Below are 12,862 nucleotides of genomic sequence, written 5' to 3'. Positions count from 1 at the left end.
TACATTTTTCTCTTTTGACAGGCATGCTGTAAAATGTATTTTTCACAAGAAAATATATAGATTTATATTTTAAAAAACGATTATATGTGGGTGTTTTCAACACCTTTTTTGAAAAACAAAATTTGGTTTGTTGAATTCTAAAAACAAAAAGTGGGTCGCTATTTAATGACCGTTGCAAAATGTGGGTCCCAGGGTGAAACCACTTGAGAACCCCTGATTTAGACTGTGTTTAAACCATGCAACTTGGTGGCAATGAGTTTCTCATATATATATTTATATATATATATATATATATATATATATATAGTATAAATACTGTTGTCAGACTCAGGATGATTATAGTATGTGATTATTGAATGATGGAGAAGGGTTAGATTAAATATGTTTTACTTCTTTCTACCCTGTTCAGACATTTTAAGCTGGATATGTGTGTGTGTGTGTGTGTGTGTGTGTGTGTAATTTATGACACGTCTGGAACAAACTAATAAATGTCTGAATCCAAATGCCCAGTTTTACGTATGATCTCCATTGTTTACTCAACATGCTTCATCATGCATAAAATCATTTTAAATGGTTAAAATCTGAGCTTAAATGTATCTGCAGATACAAAGAAAATGAGTCGCCTTTGCTGTGGAGTTTAGTTCATTTTATTATTGGTTAGGAAAAAAAGACATGTCGCTGGGGAAACAAACATTTGTTTAATATAAGGTAAACACATCTTTCCATTCAGTCAGTGTTAGAAACTAACTAAACAGTGCAAAGGCCTGTCCTGTAAAGTGTTTTCAAAAAATGTTAGTTATAATGCAAGAATTAAACTTTAATATCCAGATAAGACAATACAAATAAAGGTGATATCCAGTCACATGGCTGCTTATACTGTATTTGTCTGCTGTGTGAGTTTAGTTTAAGGTCTGTGTAAGGTGTTGGTTCCCATGCATGAGCCTCAGCAGCTTATTTATTATTCTCTTTACTTTGTGTCACAGGAGCCCAAAGACCATCCTGATGGAGCCTTTGGACAACATCTACAGCTTGGTCCAGGAGGAGGAGTTTAACAGTCTTCTTCTTGATGTTAATGATGTGATAGAGCTCTGTCCAGAGATTGCAGATGTGGTGCTCTGGGCCTCTACTGACCCCCTGATGTCATCTTCTCCTCCTCCTCCCTCTCCTCCATCCTCAACTGAGCTCCAAGTAAGACATCACTGAAACACATCCAGCCAATCTGGGCAACATCAGCACATGCATTTGTTCAGCCATTAAGAATTAAGACTCTGTTGTTAAGCACAGTTTTTAATGAATTTATTTAGATCTTTTTATCCAGTCACTATAGGCATTTAAATATCACCCAGTTTGGTTTCTTTGACAGACCCTAGCAGTGGTGTTTAGCAGGTTAGGGTCAATTACTTTTTCAGTTACAATTACGTTTTCAATTATCCATGTTCAATTACAATTTACTGTAATGATGATTACAGTTACCAGCATTTTTTCCAATTACAATTATATTCTATCCTCCGAAAGTCAATTACAATTACATTCTCAATTACTAAAGTTAAATTACATTCAATCAAAATTACTGAGATTTTAATAAGTAACCCCATAAAATGTAACAGTCCTCTTGTGTTAGCTTTCTGTTAGCATCTCTTATGATAACGAGTCCTAAATCAGCTGTAAAATACACTAACAACAAATATCTATCATCTAATTTCTTTCCTATCTATTGGTTACCTTGTTAGACTTCCTAATCAATGAAAATATATGTTTTAATATTTTGTTAACTGGTAAAATGTGGGAAAGTTTGATTATTTTATATATTTTATTAATTATTAACTACATACGTGTGGAACTGTACATAGAACTGTAACATAGTTTCCCAGTTTTGCGTTAAATTATGATTGACAATTTTTTATAGAATTTTCTTGGCAATTACAATTACAAAGTCAATTATGTGAACAGAATTACAATTACGACAGCGACAGATTTTTTAAAATTGCAATTACAATTATAACCACACCATAATTCTAATTAATTATCAATTACCGTACACAAGTGTAATTATAATTGACCCAAACCCTGGTGTTTAGTTTGTTGGTGGATGGTTGATGCCATGACAGAGTGTCTAATATTCATGTTTTTGTGTCTCCAGTCTTACAGTGTGCCATTCCTCATGCCTGAAGGAAACAATTGTTTTCACCTTTTTGGAGAACGGTAAGCAAAGCAAAACAAAGCAAACAAACAAACAAACAGACCTGATTGATCACAGACGTTGGTTCACATGTTTGTGACATGATTTCTCATCCGGCTTGTTTATGTTTTTATCTTTGTAGAGATCTGGATGGCGTAGTGACAGCCATACCATCAGAGGCCCCCCTGGAACCCATCCCAGTTCCAAAGTGAGTGTCCTTGAGTTGTTTTAATTGTCTTTTTTCTGAGTGACTCTAGATCAGAGTGTCTCCCTGCTCTCTCTCTCTACTACTCTCAGGTACTGTTTCCCTGCTCTGCTCACTGTTTGTGTTTTGTAGTGGAGGATGTGGGGCTAGAAGCTCGCATGTTAAAATGAAACAGCAACTTTTTGCAACATTTAGCAACAAACCATGTTTAAAACATGTATGTGAAATTTTTTTATGTTACTTTTGTATGAAAGTAGATTTCTGTCTTTATTATTCAATCAAAAAAAAAAACCTTTTCAATCATAAAAAAAAAAGTTGACTTAAAAATAAACATTTTCAATCAAGGAAAGAAAGTGTTCAAATGCAAAAAAAAAAAAGGAAAAAAAATGTTTGAGACCCAAATAATTGCATTTGTACCCTTTTTTCTTTGAGTTTTTATTTATTTATTTATTTTTTTGTATTGAAGTCTTCTTTTGTATTAGGGCCATATTATGGGTAGTACATTTGTGTATTTATTATTCAACTGAAAAATCAAACATTTCAATCAAAGAAAAAAAATCAATCAACATTTAAAGTGGAATGTTAAATCTAAATTAGTTTTTATTTTGGTACATCAGGTGAATTTTTATTTTAGTTAAATCTTTAGTTTCACCTGTGACATTTAGATTTAAAATTTAGATTTAACATTTAGACTGTGTGTAAACTGTGCAACTTGGTGGCAAATAAGTTTCCCATATTAATATATATATTCATGTACACAGTATTTATAGATATACACATATGTATATATAGTATAAATACTGTTGTCATATGTACATAAAGACTCAGGAATCAGGATGATTATAGTATGTGATTATTAAATGATGGAGAAGGGTTAGATTAAATATGTTTTACTTCTTTCTACCCTGTTCAGACATTTTAAGCTGGATGTGTGTGTGTGTGTGTGTGTGTGTAATTTATGACACGTCTGGAACAAACTAATAAATGTTTGAATCCAAATGCCCAGTTTTACGTATGATCTCCATTGTTTACTCAACATGCTTCATCATGCATAAAATCATTTTTAAATGGTTAAAATCTGAGCTTAAATGTATCTGCAGATACAAAGAAAATGAGTCGCCTTTGTTGTGGAGTTTAGTTCATTTTATTATTGGTTAGGAAAAAAAGACATGTCGCTGGGGAAACAAACATTTGTTTAATATAAGGTAAACACATCTTTCCATTCAGTCAGTGTTAGAAACTAACTAAACAGTGCAAAGGCCTGTCCTGTAAAGTGTTTTCAAAAAATGTTAGTTATAATGCAAGAATTAAACTTTATTATCCAGATAAGACAATACAAATAAAGGTGATATCCAGTCACATGGCTGCTTATACTGTATTTGTCTGCTGTGTGAGTTTAGTTTAAGGTCTGTGTAAGGTGTTGGTTCCCATGCATGAGCCTCAGCAGCTTATTTATTATTCTCTTTACTTTGTGTCACAGGAGCCCAAAGACCATCCTGATGGAGCCTTTGGACAACATCTACAGCTTGGTCCAGGAGGAGGAGTTTAACAGTCTTCTTCTTGATGTTAATGATGTGATAGAGCTCTGTCCAGAGATTGCAGATATGGTGCTCTGGGCCTCTACTGACCCCCTGATGTCATCTCCTCCTCCTCCTCCTCCTCCTCCTCCATCCTCAACTGAGCTCCAAGTAAGACATCACTGAAACACATCCAGCCAATCTGGGCAACATCAGCACATGCATTTGTTCAGCCATTAAGAATTAAGACTCTGTTGTTAAGCACAGTTTTTAATGGGTTTATTTAGATCTTTTTATCCAGTCACTATAGGAATTTAAATATCACCCAGTTTGGTTTCTTTGACAGACCCTAGCAGTGGTGTTTAGCAGGTTTGGGTCAATCACATTTTTCAGTTACAATTATGTTTCCAATTATCCATGTTCAATTACAATTTACTGTAATGATGATTGCAGTTACCAGCATTTTTTCCAATTACAATTATTTTCTATCCTCCGAAAGTAAATTACAATTACATTCTCAATTACTAAAGTTAAATTACATTCAATCACAATTACTGAGACTTTAATAAATAACCCCATAAAATGTAAGTCCTCTTGTGTTAGCTTTCTGTTAGCATCTCTTATGATAACGAGTCCTAAATCAGCTGTAAAATACACTAACAACAAATATCTATCATATAATTTCTTTCCTATCTATTGGTTACCTTGTTAGACTTCCTAATCAATTAAAATGTTTAAATTCTTTGTTAATTGGTAAAATGTGGGAAAGTTTGAATATTTTATTAGTTGTTAACTACATACGTGTAGAACTGTACATAGAACTGTAACATTGTTCCCCAGTTTTGTGTTAAATTATGATTGACAATTTTTCATAGAATTTTCATGGTAATTACAATTACAGAGTCATCTGAACTAAATTACAATTTCATTACAATTTTGACAGCGACAGATTTTTCTTAAAATTGCAATTACAATTATAACCACACCATAATTGTAATTAATTATCAATTACCATACACAAGTGTAATTATAATTGACCCAAACCCTGGTGTTTAGTTTGTTGGTGGATGGTTGATACCATGACAGAGTGTCTAATATTCATGTTTTTGTGTCTCCAGTCTTACAGTGTGCCATTCCTCATGCCTGAAGGAAACAATTATTTTCACCTTTTTGGAGAACGGTAAGCAAAGTAAAACAAAGCAAACAAACAAACAAACAGACCTGATTGATCACAGACGTTGGTTCACATGTTTGTGACATGATTTCTCATCCAGCGTGTTTATGTTTTTATCTTTGTAGAGATCTGGATGGCGTAGTGACAGCCATGCCATCAGAGGCCCCCCTGGAACCCATCCCAGTTCCAAAGTGAGTGTCCTTGAGTTGTTTTAATTGTCTTTTTTCTGAGTGACTCTCGATCAGAGTGTCTCCCTGCTCTCTCTCTCTACTACTCTCAGCTACTGTTTCCCTGCTCTGTTCACTGTTTGTGTTTTCCTTCAGAAAAAGGAAGCGTAAAGAGGATAAGGGAACGTATATAAAGAAACCTCCCAATGCGTTCATGCTTTTCTTAAAAAGCGAGAGGAAGACGGTACAAGAAGAGCTTGGCATCAGGAACAGTGCCGTTTTAAACAAACTTCTTTCTGAACGTGTAAGTTGGTTTGTTTCTCAGTGAATGATCTGTGATCTTCACATTTTGTCTTCAGTGTGTTTGTGTGTGTGCGTGTGTGTGTGACACGTTGTTATTGTTCATCCACAGTGGAAGTCAATGTCAGCAGAAAAAAGAGAGGCCTTTCAAACACAAGCCAAAGAGGAAGCTCGTATCCATGCTTTAAATAATCCCGACTGGAGCAACAAAGTCAACTACGTAAGTCTACTCTGCAGAAATGTTTACACATCAATCTTAGAGGTGATGACGCCATGACTGTGGAAGTATTTTATCAGCTGACTAGAAGTTTCATGTGTTTGTTTTCAGGGGAAAAAGAGTAAAAAGTCCCGGACTAAAGCTCCACCACTGCCTTCACCCTCCTGCTGATGGGAATGTGTAAAAACATTTCTAACAACTAATGGTAAGTATCATTACTCAAAACATCACTATATTTCATAAGTTTATTTCAAAATTGTTTTAGCGCAAATGGGAAATCAGGTAATCAGTTACTATAAAACAAGAATAATTTGTATCTAAAGTGATGTGCAGACATGGACACACTCTCTGAACTAGTGTTGTAGTAGTCGAGACCAGTCTTGGTCTCGAGACCAAATTTTAAAGGTCTCGGTCTCGTCTCGGAAGCATTTTGACTCTGCCTCATCTCGGACTCGGGCTGCCCGGACTCGGGATTTTCCCTCAAGACCATTCGAGACCAGCACTAATTCCTGCTATTTTTAAACTTTTTTGAAATGTGATAATAACAAGAAGAAGAACGGGATAAAGCAATCCTTTATTAATTCTTTAATCCACCCCGTATAATGACCGCAACCTTCCTTAATGTGACTGAGTGACGTGTGTGTGTGTGTGTGTGGCTCCAGTTTCAGTTTGGACCACGGAGTGGAAGGGAGATAGAAACTAATCACCAGTAAAAATCCCACTGAAACTCCAGAAAACAATTACCAGGAATAAATATTAGCTCTCTGGTAAAGATAGTAGCTCTAACAACAGGTAAAATGATAAACTGGTGATATTACAGCCTGTAGATGCAGTATGGGGACGCATTTACTCCGCCTCTGGGTCCTAGCGCCAGCTGTCTGGTGAAGCCTGTTCCGAGGTTCGTGTGTGTTTTATAAGTCCGTGTGTGTCCGTGTGAAAGTCCGCATGTTTATGCCTCCGTCCATCTACTCTTTTCATTATATCTATGTCTTTTAAGGCTTTTATTAAATAGACACTATTTAATAAAAGCCAACACGGCTGTAGTCCGGGCCGCCGCCATCTTGGATTATGTTGTCACCAGCGCGTCATCGCCGCAAGTCGCGCAGAATGACTCAAATGACTGTAAAGAGGTCTTATATTAGTCTATTTTCTTTTTAAAGTGGTGTTTTTTTGTGGCTTTAGACTCCAATTACATTTATGTATATAATACGTTCCCTACAATATAAATAGGTTCACAATATAACTATTTTTTATAGTTTCTGTTTCATCTGTATTCAGAATAATAATCTTTCTCAACAAGAACTATTGATTGATTTGTCACATGACTGCTCCAGGGTTTGAGTTTGTTTTATTTAGTTTCACATCTACCTGTAGCTCTTTGTTTTTTAGACTGCTGCCAACTTGTCTGTAGTTTTATTTCAGCAAGTTTCAGTTTTACAGTTACAGTTGGGACCTTTGTAATTGAATACCCCAGTTACATTACAGTAACCAAATTAAACTATATCAACTAAGTGAATTAATAAAATGGCCTGTGTAAAGGCTTTTTCAAACTAAAAAATTATCTTGTGAAATCTATGGCCTGTGTACCTGCACAACTCAAAGAATCGGAATTGCGAATCGTTTAGAACAGCAATCGAAATTGAGAATCGGAATCAGAATCGTTAAAATCCAAACGATGCCCAACCCTAGCAAAGAAGAAACACTCTGCGGTGTGTAGGTGACAAGCCATGTTATTTCTTGGTAGAAATACTTTTAAACACTTGCTGTACATTCAGCTGACATGAAAATCTTGTTTTCAAATATGTACAATAATTATGATGTATCAGTAGCAGTAGTAGTTTTAATATTTTAGTTAATTTTTTGCAGGCACCTTTCTTCTCTGTCAAATGTATTTAAAAGAAACTAAAATGTAAGAGATAATGTTATTTAACTGTTGAAACTTGTCATAATTTTATTCATTTATATATTTTTTTAAATTTAAAAAAAAATGTTTATGGTCTTGGTCTTGACTCGGTCTCGGCTCCCAGAAGTCTCGTCTTGGTCTCGGTGCATATTGGTCTCGGATAGTGTGGTCTTGAACACAACACTACTCTGAACACAGGTTTAATCTCAACTGTGTGTTTTATTGTCTTAGTCTAAGACACGTGTCAAACTAAAGAACACCTCCGGCTCTTTAGAGCATCCAATTCGGCCCCTTGGGAATAAGTAAAATGACCAAAAAAATTTTTAATTACAAATTGTTGAAAGAACTCAGTTTATCTCAAACTGAGCAATTTTCCCTGAATGAAATTAAAAAATTTGTCACAATATCAAGGAAATTTAAAGAGAACCTGCCGGGAATAATATCTGCTACTTATTGCTTGGATATTGTCGATACCTTATGTACTTTATACTGGCCCAATAAAGACCAAACTGGTCCTTATTTGGCTCCTGAACTAAAAAGAGTGAAAAAGATGAAAATTAATCAATACTATAATAATAATGAATCAAAAATGAAGAGTACCTTAAAGTGACACACTCTCTGGGAACAAGTTTAATCTCAGATGTGTTTTAAAGTGTTTTAATGAGTATTTAGGTTTGCATCAATTTAACTTCAAATTGTGTCTGTGCTCTCCATAGATTGTTTGAATAGTGTATATCAGCCATCTAAGATGGCCTTTAACAATTTGAATTAGTTTATTTTATGTTGGATTCTGTCATAGAGACTCACCTAAAAACAAGCCTGCAGTAGATTTAGAAGATTCATTAGCTGTTCTCTATATTTTACTAGCACCAAGGACAGCAACGACAACTACAGCAGCAACAACAACAACAACAACAAGGGCAACGTTAGCAGCAACAGCAACAACAACAACAAGAGCAACGTTAGCAGCAACAACAGCAGCAGCAACAACAACAAGGGCAACGTTAGCAGCAACATCAACAGTGGCAATAGCATCAGCAGCAAAAACAACAGACACAGTTGTACTGGACTGTAGACAACCCCCCACTTCTGTCCCTCGTTACATAACCCATCATACTGCTCACACTGCTTCACACCATTTACACTGATATACACCCCATATACAGTATATATATATATATATATATATATTTTTTTTTTTTCCTTCACTCTGTGCCTTCTCCTCGCCCTCCGCTCTCTTTTCTGTTTCAGGTGTCTTGATGCTGGAGATGGCGGTTCCTGATCGATGGCTCACGGCACAACTAATCTGGGACACTCGGATGGACTGACCAATGTTTCGCGGCTCTACTAGTCTGGATGGACTATCCTTCTATCCTATTCTGTTTGTCCCTCTGTTCACTAACCCCAACCAGTCGAAGCGGATGGCTGCCACCTCTGAACCTGGTTCCGCTGGAGATTTCTTCCTATTTAAAAGAGGGAGTTTTTTCTTCCCACTGTCGCTAAATGCTTGTTCATGTGGATCTTGTTGGGTTCTTTCTTCTTTTTTACTATGGACTTTTATATTTTGTTCAGCGCTTTGAGATGACTGTTGTATTTTGCGCTATATAAATAAAGTTGAATTGAATTGAATTGAATGTCAACAGCAATAACAGCAACAACAACAAGGAGAACATCAGCAGCACAGCGGGTCCTCCCTCATTCCCCATCGGTGGAGGTTTGTTGGTGATGGAAGGGTGTCGTACACTGCGCGGAGCAGGAATGAGATGCAAAAAAGCTCTAGCCTCCAGAGTTCGGGCCAGGTGACCTTCAGCTTTGGCAAGTCCCACTTTGTCCAGGCTGCTAGTATTCCAAGTTTCACTGTCCTCGACCTCTTCCTCTCCTCCTCCAAGTGCCCAACCTCGGCTTGGATCATTTCTCTTTTCTGCCTTGGGTCTGCTTTACCCCACTGCTGGAAGTGGTTGAATCCGAGTCCTTGCCTCCCTAAGGCTGGGTTCCCAATAATGTCCTTCAGCTTCAATACACTTACTGCTTGCGATACTGATGCGTTGGCTGCACATTTGTGTCCTTATCTAGTTGTGACACCTGCATTCTTGACCTTCTCATCATTGGCATCCTGATACATCATCTCAACCCTGCACCTAGCCACCTTGAACTCTTTAACCAATGACGATAGGGGTAGGGGCAGACCTGATGTATAGCCCTACTGACGTGAAGCTTGGTGGAATTCTGAGACACTTGTGAAGATGTTTATTCACTCGCTTCTCAACTCCTTCCACTGCTGTCATGGGCACTTCATAAATTGTCAGTAGCCACATAAGTCTTGGTAGCAGCCAATGCTGGAAGAGCCAGGCCTTAAACTTTCCTAGTAGTCCTGACCTCTCAATCTTTTTCAGTCATTCGTCTGCCTGTTTCTCTGTCCTGGAAACATTGCTCCTGCCTGTGAGTGATGTGTCATACGAATTCCCTAGGCACTTTATTGGGTTTCTGTCGATTGATGGTAATGTCTACTCCTGAACATGATGGTGGAACTTGCTTGTCACTCCTTCATTTCTGATTACCATGCACCTCAATTTTCTCAGATTGAACCGCATTCAACCCCAGGTTACCACATTGTCAAGTGCCCTCAGGATCCATCTTGCTTGTACATGAGTTGAAGTTGTTATAGTGAGGTTATCTATAAAGCCTCTTATTGGAGGTTGCCATGTGCCGAAATCCATTAATGGCCCTCTGGACTCCTCTGCCGCTATTATGATCAGATTCATTCCTATGACAAACAGGATGGGGGCGATGGTACTGCTCCCCCTGCTTGGGGCTGGTCAGTCTCCCAGATCTTGCCTCGCCCAACAGGCTTTTGGTAAACCTGTAATTGTCCTTAATGAACTGGGCTCTCTTGACCTCCTTCTCCTTCCTCAGTTTCAAAGACCTTTTTGCCCTTCTTAGTCTGCAGAGTTGCCCTCAGAGTCCACTGGTCAGATCTTTTATGCCCTTTTTGCCCTCCTGTTCAGCTGGTTGCTTCGGGTTCTGCTGGCGCTTTTCGTCTCCTCTGTGCCAAAGCCTTCTTTGGCCATGGTGAAGATGATGGTTGTCATACAGTTGATTTTCCTCTCGGCTGATCCCGCTAGCGTAGTCTCAAGAACTCTGTTCAGGTTCTCATCAAGTTGGTTTTATGCTGTACTATTGTTAGCTGGAGGCCATATCACTCTCTCTTTCATAGGTTGGGTGCAGGAGGTAGTGTTAGGAGGGTCCCTCCTGTGGTTTTGGGATGAAACTGGCGCTTAGAGGTCTCTGGTACTGTGGGGTGCTTCCTGATTAGAGTCCTCCTGTGTCTCACTTAGTTTCTCCACAATGCGCTTCATCCGTTTCTTCCCTTTTCCACATTTGGTTATGGATTGATTTATCTTAAGGCCCCTTGCATTCTTAAAGAACCTCCCGCAATGACACTTTGCTTCCAACACTTCCCCTGTAAGTGTAGTTTGGGTGAGCCATCTCGTTGTCAGTGTGTAATTGGTAGCCATAACCGTTGTGACCGTCCCATCAAGTCTCTCATCCTCCCCCCCTCTCTGGAGATTCTGGAGGTATTGCTCATTGATTTGCTTCATAGCTCAATCACCCGCGCCAGTCTTTCCTGGAAGTCATCTGTCTTTCCAGCATCACCAGCTGCCATCCAGACTTTCCTGGAATTCACTGGTGGCCCTGGGGAAATAATAATAATTATTATACATCAATTTTATATAGCGCTTTTCTGGGTACTTAAAGTCGCTTTACAATGAAGGGAGCAGTGTTGGGGTTTGGTTCCTTGCTTAAGGGCACCTTGGTAGTGCTCGAGAAGTGCCCTGGCACCTTTCCAGCAACAAGGTCAACAGCAACATCAGCATCAGCAAAAACAGCATCAGCAGCAACAAGTAAAGGGCAACATCAGCAGCAACAACAACAAGTGCTATGTCAGCAGCAACATCAGCATATATATATATATATATATATATATATATATATATATGTACAATAAAATAATATTTGAACTAAATGGGAAAAGAGCTTGCTTTCTAATTCAAATACACGTCACAAAAAGGTATTAGAAATCTATGTATTCAGAGTCAATAGAAAATAATTGACCGATGTCAATGTGTGTCAACAGAAATTTTGTCCTTTATTTATTTTTTTAATATCTATAAAGAAGAAAACTGGGTTTTCAGAAATAAAATTTTCAATGTGTATAAAGACCAGGATTTGTGGACAATATCATTTTCCATTGGATACAGCTGCTGAAAAATTATTTTTGCACAAAACTATCAGTAAATGTAGTCCATCCTTCTTTTAAAAAAACAAAATCTTACAACCTAAACATTACTGACCCTTCCCTACATGTGAGTATATAAGTAGCACATGATGTGCTAAAGTGCTGAGTCTCACAAAAATATGGTCCAAAAAAGACAGGAAGGGCTCAGATAATAACCAGTCAAACTTACACACATGCAGATGTCTGCGATTTCTATGGAAAGCCAGTTGAGCATATCTTTGATATCAGAGCTCAGTTTCCTGTACTAGTAATGTATTTGACTGCACTAGTTTACTAGTAGAACACTGAAACATGTACTAGTAAACTAGTAGAGAGGAAAATTCCCTACATGTTAACTAGTAAGGTGCTAAATATCCACTAGTTAACCAGTAATATGTATTTTGTGTTTACTAGTTAACTAGAGCCAAGATGTCCACTAGTTAAAACTAGTTTGACTATTTTAACCTTATTAGTTAACTAGTTAGGATACAGTTTTTACAAATTAACTAGTAAAGGCACAAAGGTTCACTAGTTATAATAGAGATGACTGAGTCATACTAGTGAACTAGTGAGGCTCTAAATGTTCCCTAGTTAACTAGTAAGAGATCATATGTCCACTAGTTGCACTTGCCTTGTTTTTAGTCATACTAGTTAACTAGTGAGACTTACATGTTTTACTCGTAGACAAGTTAGATGTAAAATGTCAATAGTAACAGTTGTTAAACAAAATGATAACGAAGAGGTGGGGAATAAGTGAAGATTGCGGCTTCCAATAGGTTCTCAAAACAACAATAAAAAATAACCAAATCAGGATCCAGGATTTTGTTATAATCCCACCCACCTCATTTACATATTGCACACTAGTCAACCAGTTGGTTTAAATGATTTAAAAAAGTTAACTACTTGATATTTGTCTTAATTTTA

The 12,862-nt window shown here is 37.4% G+C and overlaps 1 protein-coding gene across 2 annotated transcripts in view; it reads left to right on the top strand.

The window, feature by feature from the left end:
- LOC114462870 (formin-like protein 20) overlaps positions 1-12,862 on the top strand; it is a 474,381-nt gene that overhangs the window by 1,164 nt on the left and 460,355 nt on the right. For both annotated transcript variants that reach the window (XM_028445952.1, XM_028445951.1), the window contains exons 2-7: positions 984-1,188; positions 2,141-2,202; positions 2,322-2,387; positions 3,865-4,072; positions 5,020-5,081; positions 5,201-5,266. In XM_028445952.1, the coding sequence (XP_028301753.1) occupies positions 1,003-1,188; positions 2,141-2,202; positions 2,322-2,387; positions 3,865-4,072; positions 5,020-5,081; positions 5,201-5,266 (650 nt within the window). In that variant the 5' untranslated portion in view covers positions 984-1,002. The remainder of the gene's footprint in view (positions 1-983; positions 1,189-2,140; positions 2,203-2,321; positions 2,388-3,864; positions 4,073-5,019; positions 5,082-5,200; positions 5,267-12,862) is intronic.

Source organism: Gouania willdenowi, chromosome 5 (assembly GCF_900634775.1).
Source record: "Gouania willdenowi chromosome 5, fGouWil2.1, whole genome shotgun sequence".
NCBI classification, from domain to species: Eukaryota; Metazoa; Chordata; class Actinopteri; order Blenniiformes; family Gobiesocidae; genus Gouania; species Gouania willdenowi.
This window is presented reverse-complemented; position numbering and strand designations above follow the sequence as displayed.